Source organism: Ammospiza caudacuta, chromosome 1 (assembly GCF_027887145.1).
Source record: "Ammospiza caudacuta isolate bAmmCau1 chromosome 1, bAmmCau1.pri, whole genome shotgun sequence".
Classification (NCBI taxonomy): domain Eukaryota; kingdom Metazoa; phylum Chordata; class Aves; order Passeriformes; family Passerellidae; genus Ammospiza; species Ammospiza caudacuta.
This window is the reverse complement of record NC_080593.1, coordinates 9,449,918-9,469,721: the sequence shown is the minus strand read 5'-3', so window position 1 is coordinate 9,469,721 and position 19,804 is coordinate 9,449,918. Positions and strand designations below refer to the sequence as shown.

Below are 19,804 nucleotides of genomic sequence, written 5' to 3'. Positions count from 1 at the left end.
AAGATTCATCAGTCATAGATGAAAAGAAAATACAATAAAAAAGAAACTAAAGAAAATAAAAATTCAAAGCATTCTTACCTGTGCTTCCCCAAGGTCATTATTTACCACGGTGAAGTTGAGTCCAAGTTCTTCCACATCCCCTTCATAGCTCTTTAGAAAAAGCAAATTTTTGTACATCTCTGGGTCTAGTGAAGCTAAATGATGGATGTCAACATCAGCACTTGTCCCTAATAATTTTGAGAGGAAAAAACTAGCAAATGGCAGCTCCACCAGCATATTTTCATAAAGAGCCTGAAAAATAAAGCAATTAAAAGCACATTAGATATAACTGTTTGTACATGCAAGAATTCAGAAGGTTTCTCAATTTTTGAGTAATTCTGTCCTAATTTGGTGCCTGATAATGTTCTTCTAGCATGGAAATAGCTCAAATATTGCATAAATTTAAGAATATTCATCCAAAATTTGAAATGCGAATATTCTTGTGAAATATCAAGGTCCCAAATCTCACAAATTAATTATGTCACGATTTAAAATGCAAGGTCATTGGTTACCTGCCATCACTCTTTATCCAAACTGCATTTATTTTCAGGAAAAGCAAGGTTTGCTAAAGGACAATGCAACTGCACAAGAATGTCTTACAAAAGAAGTTTACACCTCTACTTCCATTAGCACCATCACAAGCAGCATTATTCCATTCATATCAATCACTGCATGTAGAACTGTCATCCCCCTCACCCCCTTAGAGTAACTCTGCAAACCCAGCACATTTTAAACTAATAAAAACTATTTGGTGCATGTTACACAGATTCACCTTTGGTGAATTTCACTGCTCTAATGACACAGTCAAAATATCCTTCTTTCCAAGCCAAGAGCTGACCAGTTCTGTGTCACAGGTCCAATCCTGTCTGTTCATGATCCAAACCTGACCCAAATCTTTTGACTGCAACTTCAAATTATCCCCAAGAATTTTCACATACCATTCTAGGTTCTTCCACTGTATGAGCACATTTCCATGCAATGCAAAGTATCTTTGCATTGTTTTTTATAAGTCAGTAACAACTGCTTGCTTGGAAGAAAAATTTACTTATGGTAGCTCTCAGAAGAAGGAGAGGTGCACCCTTCAGGGCTATTCTGAATAAAGGACCACTGCTTTAAAAAGCCCATTCCTGGTACAGGCTGCCCTTCTCATTGTCCACTCTGTTTGCCACATCAGCATCTCTACCAGTGACAAGCAAATGTTTACAGAACATTAATAGCAATGCCAGGCTAATCAGACAAGGCATCACCAACATAACATCACTGTAACATCATTGTTTGCTCCCTTTTAAGTCTCCAAGAGCAGAGTTTTGGTGTTACTGAATTCCTCCATAATCTGCTGCAAACTTAGAAAAGGAATCCCACTGAGGGGAAAAAAAAACCAAAACTAAAAAAAGATGAATAGATGTAGCTCTAATCACTCAATGATATTGCAACAAAGACTTCAGGAATAATATACACAATTCCTTAAACTTCTGAAAGAACATTTTTCTATGAGGTGAGTTAGACCTTGCAAAAAAAACCTGAGAATAACGAGTTCAAAGCCAAAGGGTGCATTATATTTAGAGCCATATGATTTATTCAAGGTGTAGAAGTCAAAATCCTCATTTGTATAGCTGACTTTAAAAGCAAACTAGAGGGATAAATCATTAATTTGCAATGTGTAAGGTCAGTGTTTGCTGTTCCTGCATTAGTAACAATAAAGCTATTGTAATTCCTTAAATATATCAAAGCTACCCGAATTTAAAATGGAATTCCATCTGTGACTCATAAAATGTAAATGCAGAGGTGTAATTTTTTACACAAGGCAGGTTTAAGCCTTTAGAGCATTCAATATACAAGGACTAATAAATGATAGCACTAAAAACTATGATCACATCAGCTAAATGGATTATAAATTAAATTTCCATAATGTATGCAACTGAAATACAAATGTAGACATAAATCAAGGTATTTTCTAAACACAGGTTAATTACACAAATTCAAAACCTGTCTATTTTTTATGCAAAATAATCCACTTAGCATTTTTCAAACTGGTCTTAAGTCTTCACCACTTGCAACACTTGATCCTAGAAGCCTATCAATAATTCCTTGTCAGGAAGAAAACAGCAATAGGTATATTGAAGAAACTTGTACGTTATTTTTCAAGTGTCTGTCTTTTATGAGTGTTTATTGCAAGAAATTGTGCCAAAATGATTTGAAATAAAAAGGATTAATTATGGTAGAAGCTTTTTAATATAAGTGAGTGCAGCTGCAATGCAATTAATGCAAATTGTGATGCTATCAGGAAAATAAATGTGAACAACATCACTGGCTATTTCTGTTTGCTGCCAAATAACTTCAGTAATTTACTACATTAAGAATCAATAAAAAAATAATGCATTTCAAATGCATCACTATTAATCTTCAGGTAGTTCCAAAGTGAACATTTATAACTTCATCTAAAAACTATATAAAGCATTTTTAAATAAACTAAATTGTGCAACTTGAGAATATCTTTAATTACTCCCTCTCTTAGCTAAGTGATTGCAATATTCAAAATAAAGTATTTTTGGAAAGAAGACAAACAGTAGTGTTTTAATTAGTTTGAAAGTCAAACTATCCTAATAAAGTTTAATAAAAAATGCACTAAAACTCTGGTGAATAAAGTCACGATGAACTTTGGTTTTGTTTCAAAGAGGTGAAGGCCACCATTACAGCCCCAGCACCGCAGAGATGCTGAGAAGTACTGTGAACAATATGAGTAAATAACTGAAACTTTATTTTCTGGATTCCATCTAACTGTTTCTCAGTCAGCACAACTGATCAGACTACCTATTCTCGCTAAAAATGTGATTCCACACATTCCTGCCAGGGCAACAAAACCCTCAGCTGATTCCCCTGGGTTTGTTTGCAAGCAGAGCAGTTGTACAGTGGAGGCTACAGGGTCACTACAACCAGAATAAGGTTCACAACTTGCAGATTATTTGTGCTGCGCTTTGTTTGGGCTGTTGGATTTGGGGTTTGCAGGGTGGGTGTGTGTTGGTGGTCACAGCAGGGACACTGAAGTTTCTTCTAAATTACAGTAATATCCAGCTCACAGCTATGGCTGAAACAGGGTGGGAACTGCAGAACAATTTGTTTCCACCAGGAGCAAAACCTGCCAGCTGCCCATGGAAGCCCACCCTGATGGGGATTTTTCTAAAGCTAAATCTAAAGACCAAGAGGGAGACTCCCCTCCTTCCTTGTTTTTCCATACTGGACTCCCTTGGGAAGCTGTAAGTTACCCTGTTTTAAGCTTAGTTTTTTGCCTGTCTGAACTCTCTGAACTGGCTTTCTACAACATCAACATCAAGGAGGCAGGAGCCCAGATCAGCAACAGGCAAGGGAATGGTGACCACCTCTCTCAGAGGAAAGCAGCTCTGCCAGATTAATCAGCTGCAGTGTGAAGCTGCATCATTAGAGTGTACTAAAACAGTCCTTTAATACAATATATGGCCATGCTGTCCACACAGATCTTGTTCTCTTTCTTCCTCTCACAGCCAATGAGCAACAACACTGATGGCAGAAACTGGCTTGCTCTTGGACAGAGATGTCTTCTTCTGTTTGGCTAAATCAGAGCTTCCTGTTCATACACTGCTTCAGGAGCTCAAAGCCAGCAAGTTCACCCAGTTTAACCAATGTCTATTTTAAAACGAATGTTTAAAACTTCGAATACTCTCACCCTTTCAGAAGCTTCCTTTCATTATGCAGCAATCACCAATGGGACTGATGCCTTTCTATGCTGAGCTCTGACAGTTCCCATCCCCAGCTTTCCCACCTGAGCCCCTGACCCCACTGGCTCTGCCCTGCAGCCCATGAACTGCACAGGCCTATGGAAGGCAGAGAGTGCAGGTGGGAAGTCATGAAAGGAGCAAGTGGTGGCCATGGATGGCATCAGATTTCCACCTTCTCATGTACAGACATGGGGGTCAACACCAACAACCTCAACCCATCCTGCAGAGCTCTGTCTCCCTGCAAGGCTGGGATATTAACGCTCCAGCTGGACAGAAGGGCAATTTGAGGCACAAACTTGGGGTAAGAGGCTGGTCTGAAGCAGAGGCAGTGATGTTCACATCAAGGGCAATCCCAAAAGCACAGTGATGCTCACAGGGTGACACATTCCCAAGTAGCTAAAAGGTAATGTCTGTGAAAAGGCCAACTTGGATTTCCCAGCACTCTTTCAAACTCATGTAGATTAGGAATTTAGGTCCTTAGTTAAAAGTTGACATCTCTAGAGATCAAAAAAAAAAAAGTAATTTAAAAGCTTCTGAAATGACTAAAACAAAAAAAAATTTCTATTTCAGTAACAAATAATTTTCAGTACTCTCCAACCCAGTGTTCTAATTATGTCAAGTCTTTTCTATTTTCTGAAGAGATGGTTAAAATAAGGGGGTTTTTTTCTTGTTAAAAGGTCAAGAGCAATTATTTCACTATGGAAAAGGTAGTATTCAGTGAAAGGAACTTCACCTACCTATCTCCCCCTTTGTGAGAATGACTGCAGAACACACCAGAATATTAAAAACAACTAAAGTAAGAGAAAGCCTCCTGTGGTTAGGAAGTTTTCACTTCACATGCAGTCTGAAGTTGTTCCTCTTTTAAACAACCTCAGCCACCTGTGATTACAGTGCAGTTCCACAGTAATTGATTGCTACAGGGACTGGCCTTTACTCAGTTTGGTGACACAGATCACAATGTGGGCATTTGAAGTGATGAAAAATATGATCTTCAGACACAAATATACTGAATGCACTCACTACACATCTGTGATGTGGAGGAACAAGAACCAATTCGTCAAGCAAGCACCTTTCAGAACAGAGGCATGCAATTAATATCTGTAACACATTATGGAAGAAGGATCTGGGCTGAAGGACTGCTGTACATAGTGACAAAAAGAGAAGGATGACAGCTCTCTGGACAAGGAGGACTTCTGTTATTCCAACAAAATAACAATTGTGCCTGATAGAGACTACAGATGTAACTATCACAACACCATTTAAGTACTCCATAGGGTATTGTACTCCAATACAAGGCACTGTTCAAGTATGGCCCCAAGATTGGGGAATTGCTCTTCAAAAAGAGAAGATTCCACACCATGTTTTAAATTTGGACAAAATGTAAGCTGTTGGAGTCATTTCAGCCAGATTAGCCATACACAGCAGAAGTTACACAAGCACTACAACATGCTGAATAAGGTTCAACAAATTGCATAAACAAATTTACATATGAATTAATTAAACCTCCCTCCCTGTAAGGCAGTTTTAGTGCCTTCACTTACACTTTCAGATCTACAACTAATTCTCATTTATTATTTCAAGTAAAATCTTTCTTAAGAAAAATAATCAGTCACTGCTGCTACTTTCCATTAATCCCTCACAACTCAGAACTGTATTTTAAAGCATAAACAATGCTAAAGTCATATCCCTAGAAAGATGGGATAAAGCAGTAAATGACTGGACTTAAATTCAGTTATTTCCATAATCAGTCTCCAAGACCATAACCCTTTCTATTTCAGTAATTTTAAACAGTTACTATTAAATAATACTTAGCACTTACAGAGTGCAATAGATCTTCAAAGCTGTACAGAACCATTAATAAAAATGATCGAAAAATAGCAAAACCATTAGAACTTCCTTCTACCTTATTATTTATACCCTAGAAATGTTTCATCACACTCACAAAGCTATTGGGGGCAGCAGAGACTTTTCAACCCTAATAAAAAAGATTAAAAATTTATGTTAAATTAAAATCAACATGTACTCATATTTTGAAGCATTTTTAGAGCTAACATTTAGTAATCTCTAGATAAAATAAATTCTTAAAAATGTGCTTAATAATGTGTTTAAAATTGAGGAAACCCCAAAATATATTGTTTCTAATGCCAATACAGTAAAATAAAATTATTCCTCCCAGGTGTGTGTCCCAATGCAAGGTGTCCTGTTACCCTGGAGCTCTAAGCCACTGTTTCCAAGCCTCTGAGCAGTAGCAGATGTTTAGATGCATTTGTATCACCATAGTAATGGAAAATCTGGTGCATTATCTTGCCTGTATTACTGTGAAAATTCATTGCTTGCCTTTGTTCTGTCTTTTAAAAGAACAGGAGTCCAAAATTCCACAGCTTGATGCCTGTAATGAGGCTTCAGCAAGTTTTAACAGCCCTTGCAGCAGTGTGAATATCATTACATTTAAATTTTTTTTTTTTTTTTTTTTTTTTTAGAAAAAGCCTTTTAAAAATTGGTTTTACTTCAAATTTCCCACTCATTGTGAATTTGAAGGTCAGTAAGTACAAGTTTATAGAAGTCTCAGAGATTTGAGGTGGCAAGACTCAGGGATAAAGGATGGTACAAATCCCTGAAATGGATGGCAGGGGTGTGGCAGCACAGACCAAACTCCTGAACACAGGAACCTGGAAAATGTAAGGATCCACTCCCAAAGACTTCACTGGATCATATCAACTATAATGACCTTGAGTTAATTTTTAATTTAAAAATAGAAAGTCATGCTAGTGTTTTTATTCTAGGAATTTAGGATGCCCTTAATAACATTATTGTTTATTACTAAAACAGAGTACTTCAGAAATGCCAGCACGTGCAGAAAACTACAATTTCATCAGCTTGATACTTTCTCATTTAATAGGAACAGTTATCTCTGTAACTTATGCCATAAATATGATATAAATTGCTATCAATGTCATTTGGGGGTTTTGAATGATGAGAGAGAAAAGCACTGTGGATACCTGTAGATGCACTGGATAAGTGATAGTTATCATTCATTACTGAAGTTCAGTAAAGGCTTAATAGATTTTTTCTTGTCTCAAATTTAAACATAATTTAGGAAGAACTTGAAGATAAAAGGAAAACTTCTTATTTAAGCTTAATCTTCTGACATACTGAAACACTTAATACTATCTAACTAACCTTTGGATATGCTTCTAAGATAAATCTGTATTTTAAAAGCAGTGAAACAAGTAATTTCTAAAGTTCAAACCAATTTAAGAATTTCAGTAAATATTCCAAACCTAATTGATTGAAATGGATGTAGGTGTTCCCAACTGTGAACAAAGATCAGGATACCATTACCACACACTCTTAACTGTTTATTTATTCCCTGTCCAGGAACCTGATTTAGAGGCAATAAAATGCAATCAGTACACAAACCAGAAGCAGGAATCATCTGCTAATGGAACTTTTAATTGAGGAGTGACCACTGACATGAGGTAATTCTTTCCATGCAGAACTCCTTGCAGAGACCTCTATGCACTTTATCACGGTAAACAATCACTAACATATGCATTAAAGAAAATTTAAATACATTATGACCCAATAAATATCACAATCCATCAATAAACACTTTTCCTCCCTAAAGATTTAGAGTTAAAATACCACATTTCAGTAGTCTTTTAGCACTAGACATATATTTACAGGGTTACTACTAACATAGCTATTTGTAATCAAAAGATAATTGGTTTTGTTAAATGCACCAGTACACAAAGGAATTGTCAAGCTGAAGAACTGTGTCAGAAAGTAGATTCAAATTAGTTTACATCTGCATTCATAAATCATGAAATAGCTTCCATAAGGTACCAATTCTGCTCTCTTAGGATTGTGTTTCTGCACTGTAGGTACATCATTAAAGCACCATGCTACTTTCCATGGTAAATTCCTGCTTTGATTCCATATCAGATGATTCAGGATTTTCTGAGACAAATGATCATCAGCTAACTTGCTCTTAAGTAAAATGCTGAAGCTACAAAGTCATGTGAGAGCTAACTGAAATTAATAAAACCAAGAGTTTAATCAATGACCTCCTCTTTGCATCAGTATCACCAATCCCATACCTACCATTCCAGGTACCAGTAATACCAATTGTGGCTGCAGAACAAACTAATTAAGGGTGTACTGACTTAAATCAAGCCAAAGAGGGTCTAATTAAGAGAACAATAAGAAAATTGAAATAGGAGGCTAAAAATCAGAAGGAAAAAACCACCACCCTCCAAGTCAGAGTGGCAGCGCAATGCTTGACACCAAACAATCCAGTATATGAAAGCCAGTTCTCATTGTAATTTTCTTGCTTTGTTTTCCTTCCACAAGCTTTTGGTGCATGAATGGCACTCAAATACGTTATCAGAAGCATCTCCTTGAATGTTTTAATTCCATACATGCAGCTTATTTATAATTAAAGACTTTAGGATCTGATGCAGATCTTGCTGTGGGAAGACTCGCGTGAATCAATACTTCTTAGATAAGGCCCAAGAATGATTAAGAATTACTTTGTTTTTCTGCAGAATGGATTCTACAGACACTGCTCATGTCAGAATTGTACCTTCCAGAGGCACAATATTCAAAGTTACAAACAGAAACCATAAGGCATACTCTCTAATACACAGAAGAATAATCTAATCAAAAATTAGGTCCCATTCATTTATTTGTAGTGTAATAAATTCTGTAATTTGATCTACTATTATTCTTCTAAAGCTTCATTTTACTCAAGGACTTAGCATATATCTATTTTTTTCAATTATATATATTTGATAACATTTAGATGTGTGCTAAGAACAGTCTGTTAGATCTTAAATCAGTAAACTACAAAAACTCATAGGAAAATAAGCAACTTTGGCTTTCATCAATATAATATCCACAAGTCCATGCAAATTACTGACCTCCTATATGCCATTAAATATTAAAGATCAAATAACAAAACCAAGATTGTATCCACCATCAAAATAATGCTAAAATTTAAAATTAACACATTAGTTTTTCCTCAATCCTTGCTGCTTCCTCTATGAAACTTCTTTACTGGGTTCCACAAAAGAAGGACTCAGTTCAAAAACAACTCAAAAGACATTTTGTTCTCCATATTGCTTTCCCAATCACTTAAGGCAGAAGTTGGGTCTTGGCAAAACAAATCTAAATCTTTTCAGAAAACCTTAGTGTCTTCCAAGGACTGCAGGTTCTATTGTTTGGAAAAGGGGACTTCACATTTTATTTCAAAAATAGATGTTCCTCAGCAACATGAATGTGTGACTCACAAGTGCTATTTAATATTCTGGAATAAGAGAGGAGGTAGAATTCAGTAAATTCAAAGACACTGAGTGTATAATACAAAAATCTCTGTCAGAGTCAGTCTGCTTAACATGCAAAGACAGTCACTGTAAAACAAAATAAATGCAAGAACTAGCAGGTTTATGTCAAAAAGGAAGAAGAGAAAACCATAAAAATTATCATACTAATCTATCTATGGATTTCCTGTCATATTCTTAAACTAATGCAGATACTTCATGAAATTTAAGTAAATTATCCTAAGAATTTGCAGCTTGATGTCAAAGAATTCCAAATGCAAATAATGTCCTTTTCCACAACATCTGTCACAGTAACATGACTGAATAAATGTAAATGTGAACTGGAAATGGAGAAGTAGGTTGTGTACTAGACTGAGTTTAGGTCAGAACATGGTGAAGTTCAGATTTTAATTCTGTCACTGTTCTTCTACCTGGACACTGTTTCTGCCTGAATGGTTAACCAGTGTTTGCCTCTTCTCAGTCCCAGCTGTGCTTCCAGTGAACAACACTGAGAGGTTCAAGCCTCCAACCCCTCTGGCTGTAGGAGACTCTCACTGTGCACAACAAACTGAGCTTTAACTTGTAAGGAAGAGAAAGGAAAATGCTTAAAAGGCACCAGTGTTAAGGTAATATTTACATTTCAGAGTAAAGTCACTGACAGTTGAGAAATGTAAACTCTGGAAGTGTTTGAGTAGCTGCTGTTTAAGCAAACTCATTTCAGGTTTTTTTAAAGGATGATTTCAGACAACATATGCAATTACATGAGCACAAAGTATGATTTCCACAAGACCTTTTGCTCATCCAGTGACTACAAAAGCTGCATGAACAAGCTATTCATTTTGTACACAGATTTTCATTTCTTCATTAACTAGAAAGATATCCCAAAGTCAGTAATTTATTCAGGATTAAAATTATTTCTATTTTCAGATATACCATTTTTCAAGATATGTTTTATATTTTAAGATGCTTCGGCTTCTGAACTGACCAATTAACAAAGAAGATGCCAAGCTGTTAGAAACTCCTGATGAGAAGAAAATCTGAATTAGGTATAACTTCATGGAGCTGAAAGTTAAATGCATTTGGATATTAGTATGAAGTGGTTACCAAGAGACAGAGAATTTCTATAAATTATTATATTTTAATGTATTTGTTTTCTGATAACATTGAAGCCTCCTACGTGAGAGTTTTTGATGGCAGCACTCTTTGCACACTGATTTCCACAAATAAGAAATTGCTGTGGATGCCTCATTGCTTCCGTTGCATTTTATCTACTTTGTTTGCAAAGGGGCTTTTAATAATTCCCTATTGCTCACAAATAGCCCTGTGCAAAGCATAAAATGGGCACATTTTTGAAAATGGATGAGTGGGTATTCAATCACCTAACCAAGATCACAATACCAGCAGGTTTGGAATACTATGGTCGTGCCTTATCTTTCTGTTTAATTCATCAAGTCTCTAAACACACCACTAAAAAGGTGTCTGTGCACCTGGGCAAGGGTAATTATTAAGTAGCACTGTCAGTTCTTACCTTATCTACACATACTGCAAATACAAAAACAATTTATGCTTTTAAAGTGTTAAATAATAGATTTTCTGATTTAAAAAAAAAAAAAAAAAAAAAAAAAAAAAAAACTCTACTTGTAGCACTCTGTGAGATAAAACACATTTTGCAACTTCTCTCTCTATGCTAATATCTGAAATTCAGTTACAGAAGGCAATGTGTTGTTTTGACAGAGGAAACTGAAGACTCAAAATTTATTTTTTTTTTAAATAATGCTTCAAACTTTCCCTGACAGATGAGCCCTTCCTAGATATACACAGAACACTTTTGGGGTGAAGTAACCCCCTTAACAATACCACAAGTATTTGCTTTCCCACTCCAAAAATCAACACATGCAGAAAGAAAATGAAGCTTGGATATGTAGTATCAGACATAATTACCAACTGTTGTCTTTGTACTGAATCCATCTCGCAACAGGAGTGGGAACATCAGTCAAAGATTATTTATTGAAATGGCCAATCTGCAATTTCATTCTTTAGGAAATTTGGATATGGCAGTAGCTGGGATGCATTAGCAGGGCATTTGCTTACAAAGAAGCAGTTTGATCTAAATCACTTGACTGGCAACTCCCAAGCACAGCACTGGTTCAAAAATTCACTGTTTGCCAACAACATCCCTTGAAACCCACTTCCAGCTATACTACAAAGACATCAAACCTCATTGAAAGGCAGTAGCAAGATTTTAGCCTCCAAAATACTGCAGGCAATTAAATGGGACGTCTACATCTTAAATACCTTCAGTACTAGACAGCTAGGTAGCAGTTAATACTTTTTTTTCTGAAATGGAATTTGTATTCCAAATTTTGTTTTACAATTATTAGCTTTATAAAAATTATTTCGAGTGCTTAGAATGAAATAGCCTCAGTATTAAACCTGACCATAAAAGAAAATTGAATGTAATTAATGTTGGTAATGGTTTCTGTCTTTGTTCTTCTCCCTCCATTTTTCATCTAGCTCAACAAGCATCTATTAGCCTTTGAACATTCATATCACCGAATTATCAAGCACTAAAACTCAAGAAATATGCAAAATGTACAAAATCCCAAAGAGAATATGTGAAAAGTCACTGCATGTGCCTCTTAAGTATTTTAAATGCTGATGGCAAATTTTAAATGCTATCAAAAATGGTATACCTCATACAACTAGTAACTTTAAAACATTCATTTCATGTATTTCAAATGATGGAAATGTAAACTGCAGTCATAGTCCTAAAATCTCCAGGTTGAAAATCATTATATGCAGAGTAGAGCTGGTGAATTCAATCAACTTTACCTTAAGCATGAGGATATACACAGAAGCACACATATGTAAACTTCACCATCCTGAAGCAGGCCTAGATACAATTTATTAACTATTGTTACCTAACTCAACTGGCAGTCACGATAACACAAATGTCCTGTACTTCCCAAATATATAATTTATTAAAATCAATCAGAAATTTAGTAGTAATATTCATACCCAATATCTGAAAGTTACTCTCTTTCAAGTCTGGGAAAATCTGTTTTTCCCCATCCACTCCTAATTAGAAAAAACCATTACTGAATGATTTCAGTACTGCTATAGCTTTGTATTCCAGACCACAGGTTTTACCTTTCCAAGCATTCTCCCAAGGAAGTAGTAATGTCGGGCATACGAGTCTCCAACCAGCATCTGTGCAGCAGGGTTAGGGTAAAGCAGCCCCTCATTGGTGGTCTTAAAAAAACCCTGGTTAGGGTTAAATCCTGATTTGAGGAGTTCATTCAGAAATTCTCTGAAAATTCCACCACCATCAATGCCAGCTTCATCAAGACCGTGTGCATTAAGCAAGTGAACACGAATGCGCTTTTTTAGGTCAGGTTCTGCAGGGAAAGGAGAGAGACAAACTCAAATGCAATTGTCTGCTTCAGTTTTGTATGGATAAAACCACATGTATATCACACACACAAACTATATATGCTAGAATAAAATCTGACCTAGTAGCAAAATAGTAGCTAAATGCTTATTACTGGCTTGAATTTTGGAATATTCAGTTTGTGAAACGCTCAATTTGTAGAAAAGGTATTGTTTTAAGAGTCATCAAAAAAAGAAGTGGGTAATACCATAGGTAGGGGAAGAAAAAAAATCCTACAAAATATTAAGAGAGACCAAGGAATAATTTGAAAATTTTATTTATATAAAATATTGTGAGCACAAGATCACATAGATTCACACAAACGTGATTATTTCGATGTAGTGAAATTTATAGTACTACATGCCATCAATAAAAAGAGAAAAGAGCCCTGCATTATTATCAGACACATTGTACCAAGCAAATCCTTTTCAGTCCATATGTATTTCTTGGCCAAGACTACCAAAGCAGATAATATCTAATGAATTATACAGAAAAATATACAAATTACAATTATTTGGACAAGCAAATGGGAAGAAAAGCACCATAAGAAGAGGTTGTAAAGAGATCATTTAGACTGCAATAATTAGAAAGAATATGGGTGAGAATTACTTCTGTAAAAATAAGGAAATGTAATTTTTAAGAACTTTCACATCTCAGAGCTGATACACCTACAGCATACCAGTCAAATAAGCAAATATGAAACTACATAATAAGAACAATAAAGTGTTGTAACAAGCTGATAACTGCAAACCTACCATTCTCAGGAGAAAGTTTATCATAAGCATCCTCATAAATATAATTTCTTCTGATAGTGACATTAATTCCATCCAAAAATGGCCCATCTCCTTGAACTTCTTGTTTATCAGCATAGATCAGTCTTTGAAAAATCTGTTTAAATGAGTGAAAAGAGCAATCATGTCATTGTGCAGATCTAAATATTCAATGAGAGATGGTTATTCACTACTGTTACTGTCCTTTGAGCTGCCTCTGGCATTCACTTTTAAGTTATTTGTCTTCTCTCTCACTGAGCTGCAGAAACTTAATACAGGACCCATGGAAGAGGAGGAGGGGGACAGAAATGCAAAGAACTTTTCTGTGCTAAAATAACATCCACAGGGTTTTTTTCATAAAGAAGCACATCTACAGACACTGCACCAGTGCTTCCAGTTTCCTCTCCCTAACTTTTAGAGTTCTGAAATGCAAAGTACTCAAAAACAAATTTAAAAAGCCCCACGAGTATTTCACACAGACATTCACAATGCTGGTAAATAATTTTTTGTTGCTGTTTACAATAGTCAGGAACACTCTCAGCAATAAGAAAACAGGTACCACTTCCCCTTGTATAAGCAGTGAACAAATAATTCAGATTAAAATAATGGATATTACCACCATATTTTTAAAAAAAGAACCAGAGCATCATAAAAATTCAAAACAATTATGCCAGGTGAAGCACAAATTGAATTTCACACAGTCCATTTTCAAGTCTTCACAAGAGGAAACTGTTCCCCTGAAGAGTAACTGCAGCTCACTGTGTTTCTATACCAGGATGTAGCATGGGAGGGGGCTGCCTAATGTAAAATAATATTCCCTCTATCCATGGAGTGCAGGCTTACTATATTCTCTCTTGTCATCATTCCCATATTTAATAAATAGTCTAGCACATTATCCAAGGGATATAATCTCCCAGTAATATGTCAGACCATTTTTTAATTAAGAACATTAAGTAAGAGTCTGCAGGGATTTTTAAAAACAAAAAAAATTACCATGAAAGAGAAAATTTGACCACAGCAAACAAAGGTAGAATAAGGTCTCAAATCTACTGTTTTTATGTGCAACTGTTGCTAGTGGAGAAGATGCTTTCCAACCAGGAAGACTACAGTACAGACAAAGCAGGAATCTTTCCTAAGGTACACAGCAGGAAAACAAAAGAAAATAGTCCTAAGCTGCAGAAAGAGAAACAAGGGATGGGCATAAAGAAAAAAGTTCATAATGGGAGTGACTGGGTATTGAAAAAGGTTAGAGAGTGAGAGTTTGTGAAATCTCCATTTCTGGAGATAGTCAAAACTCATCTGGACAAGTCCTGGTGCATGCTGACCCAAGTCTGAAGTTATTCTCGTGTGAGGAAGGATGTGGACTAGAGCACCTCCAGAGGTTCCTTCTGGCCTTTTCTGGCCTACTTTTTCTACAGTTTTATAACATCCAGGCATGTAGTCACAGGCTCCTTTTTTATGTACAGAGCATGAGAATATGCTCACCACCACTCTCCTTCCAGAAGCAGCCCTAGATACAGTTTATTAATTATTGTTACCCAATTCTAGATGGAAAAAATCACCTGGTATTACATCTCATAGAAAAACTCATTTTGGTACTGACTCCCTACAGAACCCAATGTTCATGGATATGTTAGTCCTGAAAATGAGAACCCTAATGCACAACTGCAGAATTTGCAATGACTTCAGACAGAGAAAAACAAGCAAGGCTGACTGAAGCACACACCATGGAAGCAGCATCACTATAGGCAAGCTGACCAAAGCATGGCCTAAGGAGGTGAGAACCAAGGCACTGCTACAAATTGGATTCACTTCCTCCCACAGACTGGAAGGTGCATCCCAATGTGCCTTAAGGTTGAATGGGAAAACATTCCCTGGGGACAGAAAGCTCCAGAGCCCACCATGGAACTGGACTCTGCAATTGCTTGTTAGACTATCTGTTATCTCGTGAGTTAAGGTAAAAGTGGCATGAGGAAATCAGAAAATGAAAGGGCACATGGAACAGCCCCCACAGACAAGCAGCACTGAGCTTACATAATAAATTACAGAGCAATAGACAGCAACTGACCAAAAGGGAAAAAAAAACCTTATTATGATCATGGTATTTTCTTCCCTTATTGCTACTTGCTCTGTAGAGGCAGTGGGACACTCCAAGGAATGCTGACTCCCACTCTTATACAAAAAGGACTGTACACACTTGTTCCAAAACACAGTGTAACAGGATCTCCTCCATGAACTATGGAAGATCAGCAGTAGCTTTATCCTCATCTCCAAGCTCTCATGCCATTGTTACTTCAGTTTTTGTGATAAAAGCACACAAGGTTCTATGAATTCCACTTCCAAAACAGCTTTATGAATTCCAAAAAAGCTTTATGAATTCCAAAAACATAACATGTGTGCATCTCAACACAGCTTTAAGAAGTCCAGAGGCTGGAAGGTAGTGACTAAGTCATGACATAGAGACCCCTACTTGAGATCAGTTCCTATCATTCATTTCCCTGTAATCCTGGTGTGCCATTGCCATACAGTAATAAGATGTTTTGTTGGAACAACTGTTTAATAGAAGCCTGAGAAAAAAAACACACATTTTCTACCAAAGCTACCTCTGTGTTTTGACAAATAAAGACTGACTTTCCCTATTGATTTACTCTTAATTCCTTTGATGGTGTCTTTAAAAGGAACATTTCCAAGACAATTTGGGGAGCAGTTTTGAAATAATTGATATTGTTGAAAAGGAAGCCAGTTTTTAAAAAATGTGCTTAGCAGGAAAAAAAAGCTTTAATAATATTAATGATGCAAACTGAAATAGGTAATGGAACTAACAATTACATCTATAAAATCTCAAAACCATTCAAAAGCAAATCCAATCAATCAAGTACAAGAATCTTGCAAGTTTAAGGTATACACTCTAATAAAGTTCAGCTACTCAGCTATGAATGCAGGAACTCAATCTGTAGGTGTTAATTTCCCAGAATGGAGATCCATGATCTCATTTGGAGCACATGAGTGCTCCTGAGTCCCCAGCTGTGACCCTGCACTCTGGCACAGCACACAAGAGCCAGTGCTGTGCCACCACAAGAGGGTGCAATCAGGGAGAGCCATCTCTGAGCCAGGACTGCAAACTGCTCTCAGCTGGCTCAGAATAAATGTTCCTAACTTTAATGCAAATATTATTAAGGGCAACATAAGCAGGAAAGTAAAAGAGAAGTCAGTAACTTCAAATGTTCAGCTGCTGCATGAGTACTGCAGAAAAACAGAGCAGAATGCCATATCCTTCTGTAGGGAATCCATCCAGTTTCCACTTCACTAAGTGCTCTTTTTACACTTACTCAAAACAAAAAACACCAATTGCATATTAAATTAGAAATTAGGTACCTTTACTCTTTCTTCAAAAGGAACTACAAAAGGTAGCTCTGTCAGAATTGCAAGTTGTCGTTCTTCAGATACAGAAAGAGGTGCTGGCTCCAAACCCACTTAAAACAGAAATAATAATTTTTAAAATTTTGGAAAGAACATTTTTTTAAAACAATTTCTTTTGTATCAAGTGACTCAATCTACTTTGTATAAAAACACATACATTAAAACAGTTTATTTACTGCATACTCACTCAAAGCCTTACCTTTCCTTAAACATTAGTTGCTACAGGCAAACTGAAATATAAGTATTGAAAACATACAAAACCAAAATGCATATAAAAATATGTACTTCTGTACCTCTATTTTTACTCAGAATAAAAATCTCCTTAGGAAAAGCTTAGGAAAAAATGCATGACAGAAGACAATTAGTAACTGATGATTTAGAATTTTCATTGCAGGAATAGACAATATTCCTATTCTCATGTTCAGAATATTTTACAGTTACTGTGCTTTCAACTACATATTCTAATTCCAATCAAGTCATTTTTGGTAAAAACTTTAAGAATTAAACCAAATCTAAGGAAATCAACAGAAAGATAACATTTATTTCAGAGAGTTTTCTCCCCTAACAGTAAAGTCACAGAGACCACATTAAATCCCAGTGACTGCAGAAACAGTGAAAGCACCATCACGAACCTGTATAATGTATTTAAGACAAAAATCTTGGAGAAGAATCCAAGAAGCCACAGCAGAGAGACTAATTCATGCAGTTCCCAAACCACTGTGCAGCTCCTCTGAACTCACAGGGTATTTTTAGGAAACAACTGAACTTTTGGTGATGCACAGTAGAAATGACAATCCTGCTCTAACTTTATGGGAGGAAACTCAGCTGGTGAGCACACACCTGACTGTAAATTAATGAAGTGCAGTCAGTATTGCTCACTGATGAGCCACTGTGGCCAAAGGTGCACCTGACTCCAGTCTACAGAGGTAACAACACCCACAGTTCCTTGCTTGTTTCATTCTCATGTTTAATAGTCACCTCTGAAAAAAGACTCCAGAGTCTGAACACATACAATGTATTACAAAATAAGTAAATGCTTCATGTCACTACCCTGTCTATAAGTTTTTAATTACAGTTTCAAAGTTTTTTCTTTGACTTCTACCCATGGTGACAAGCATCTTCTGCAATCTTCTGGACTGAACACTTCAGTGTTCTTTTTTATTTCTTTTTTATATCCTCAAAGCACGTGAAGTAGGGATATTTTAAGGACCAATTTAATAGGATATGACCCTAAACATCACTAATCTTGATATATATTCATTGGGAGCAGGTTTCAACATTGCAAGCCTTTGGAATTTCTGACAAAATGCTGATTTGTGATTATCTTTAGTTTACTTAGTAAACATTTTTAATTAAAGTCAATGTATGAAGCCTATTAAGCTAACAGTTAAAATCATTTTAAATGAAAAGTGCATGTACAGCAAAGGTAAACTACTACATGACTTCGACAGTTCAATTATTTCAGTCAATTAGTCAATTTTATCTGCATTTCTCCATCACAGCTTCTTTCTTTAGAGAGAAATATGGGATGGAGTCATCAATACAGAGGGCATTTAGAACTCACAAGTCTGCCATTTAAGTAAATGAAAAAGCACAAATAAACATGGCCATATGTGATTCAGCAGTACTTTCATGCTAATTGGCTTTAACCCATATGGAGTCAAGAGGGATTTAACAAGTCATCAAGAGGGATTTAACAAGTCATGTGCACAAAGTTACCTGCTTGTTTTCACATATTCATGTTGACTGCACTCTCTTTTTAGCCTGACTTTGTATGAAAACAAGGTTTACATGAACACACTGTGCCATCTTTCCTCCAACACACCTCTTGAGTTCATCAGCTGAACTTCAACTTTGGCAGAGAATAGGAAATTCAAAAATAACAAATACTGTGAAAATTTTCACAGGCCAGAGAGGAGAAATTCCTTCAGCAACAGCCAGGAGAGCAGTGCTCAGTGTGCCAGCTCACCTGGAGCCAGCCAGGAACAGGAGGGCACACAGCTGCTCACACCTGCACAGCACAGGCATTCCTCATTCCCCAAGTGCCCACAGCAGGAGAAGCATGAAATGGAGAGAAGTGGAGGCAGCTGGAGAAGGAAAACCTCAATGTAGTGTAGGTGTGAGGGCAAGGAGAGCAGGAGAATGTGGAAGTGATAAATGTGGAATAGGTTTGGCAGTGGAGAACATCCAGACAGTATAAACAGCTGTGGAGAGTCATGTAGGTCAGTGAAAGAAACAAGGATTGCTGATGTTGAGAAGCAGTGACTTCCAAAGAAAGAAACCAACTGGAAAAATATATAATCAATAATTCTCAGCAGTACTTCAAGTGAGCCAACTAGTTATTATCTGGCAACTACACTAATAAGGTAATCAAAATTAACTTTTACCATTGTAGCTACTCAAATAAAAATTATCACTAGAAGTCTTTAGGCTTCCCCTCTGGCCAAAGCTTTTAATTCTGTACCCTACAGCAGCATTCAAAGGCTACAGTCCCTCCATGATCTACTGGATCTGGCTAAACTAACTCAAGCAGATTGCATCATCCTGAAAGAGAGCAAGGACTTCTTGTAGAGGAATCATTTTGCTGCTTAAAGGCCGCATTTTAAATTCATTATTAATTCTGTACAAGTGCCAGTGATCTAATGATTATTTTACCTGATCACAGAGAGGTAAAATTCTAGAACAGTGAAGCTGAAAAGGTTTCAAAAGCTGGAAGAAACCAACTGTCTACATGAGAAAGCATATTGGAACAATCTGGTGTAAATTTACCCTGATTGCTAAATTTGTCCCATTCTCTAATTTTTCTCTGCAAGTTCCATAAAATCCTGGTATTTTGAGTACTTCAGAGGTTTACATTTTTGCCTTATCTAATTAGATAAAATATTTATAAACAGTAATTAATATTTACCATACAAAGCCTGTTTGTAACAGTTTAATACATAACAAAAATGTTTCTTTAGAGTACACAGTAAAAGCAAAATCTCAATGCTTTACATCTTCTGTTCTATGCAACTGCCTTTTATACAAATTAATACATTATTTTAAGAACACATCATTTCTCCACCTCATCAA

At 36.3% G+C, this 19,804-nt stretch overlaps 1 protein-coding gene across 1 annotated transcript in view; it reads right to left on the bottom strand.

The window, feature by feature from the left end:
• The window catches only part of UBE3C (ubiquitin protein ligase E3C), a 70,639-nt gene that overhangs the window by 14,358 nt on the left and 36,477 nt on the right, over nt 1-19,804 (bottom strand). The window contains exons 16-19 of the mRNA XM_058805555.1: nt 16,688-16,785; nt 13,298-13,430; nt 12,263-12,510; nt 79-291 (exon numbers count right to left, since the gene is read on the bottom strand). Of these exons, the coding sequence (XP_058661538.1) occupies nt 79-291; nt 12,263-12,510; nt 13,298-13,430; nt 16,688-16,785 (692 nt within the window). The remainder of the gene's footprint in view (nt 1-78; nt 292-12,262; nt 12,511-13,297; nt 13,431-16,687; nt 16,786-19,804) is intronic.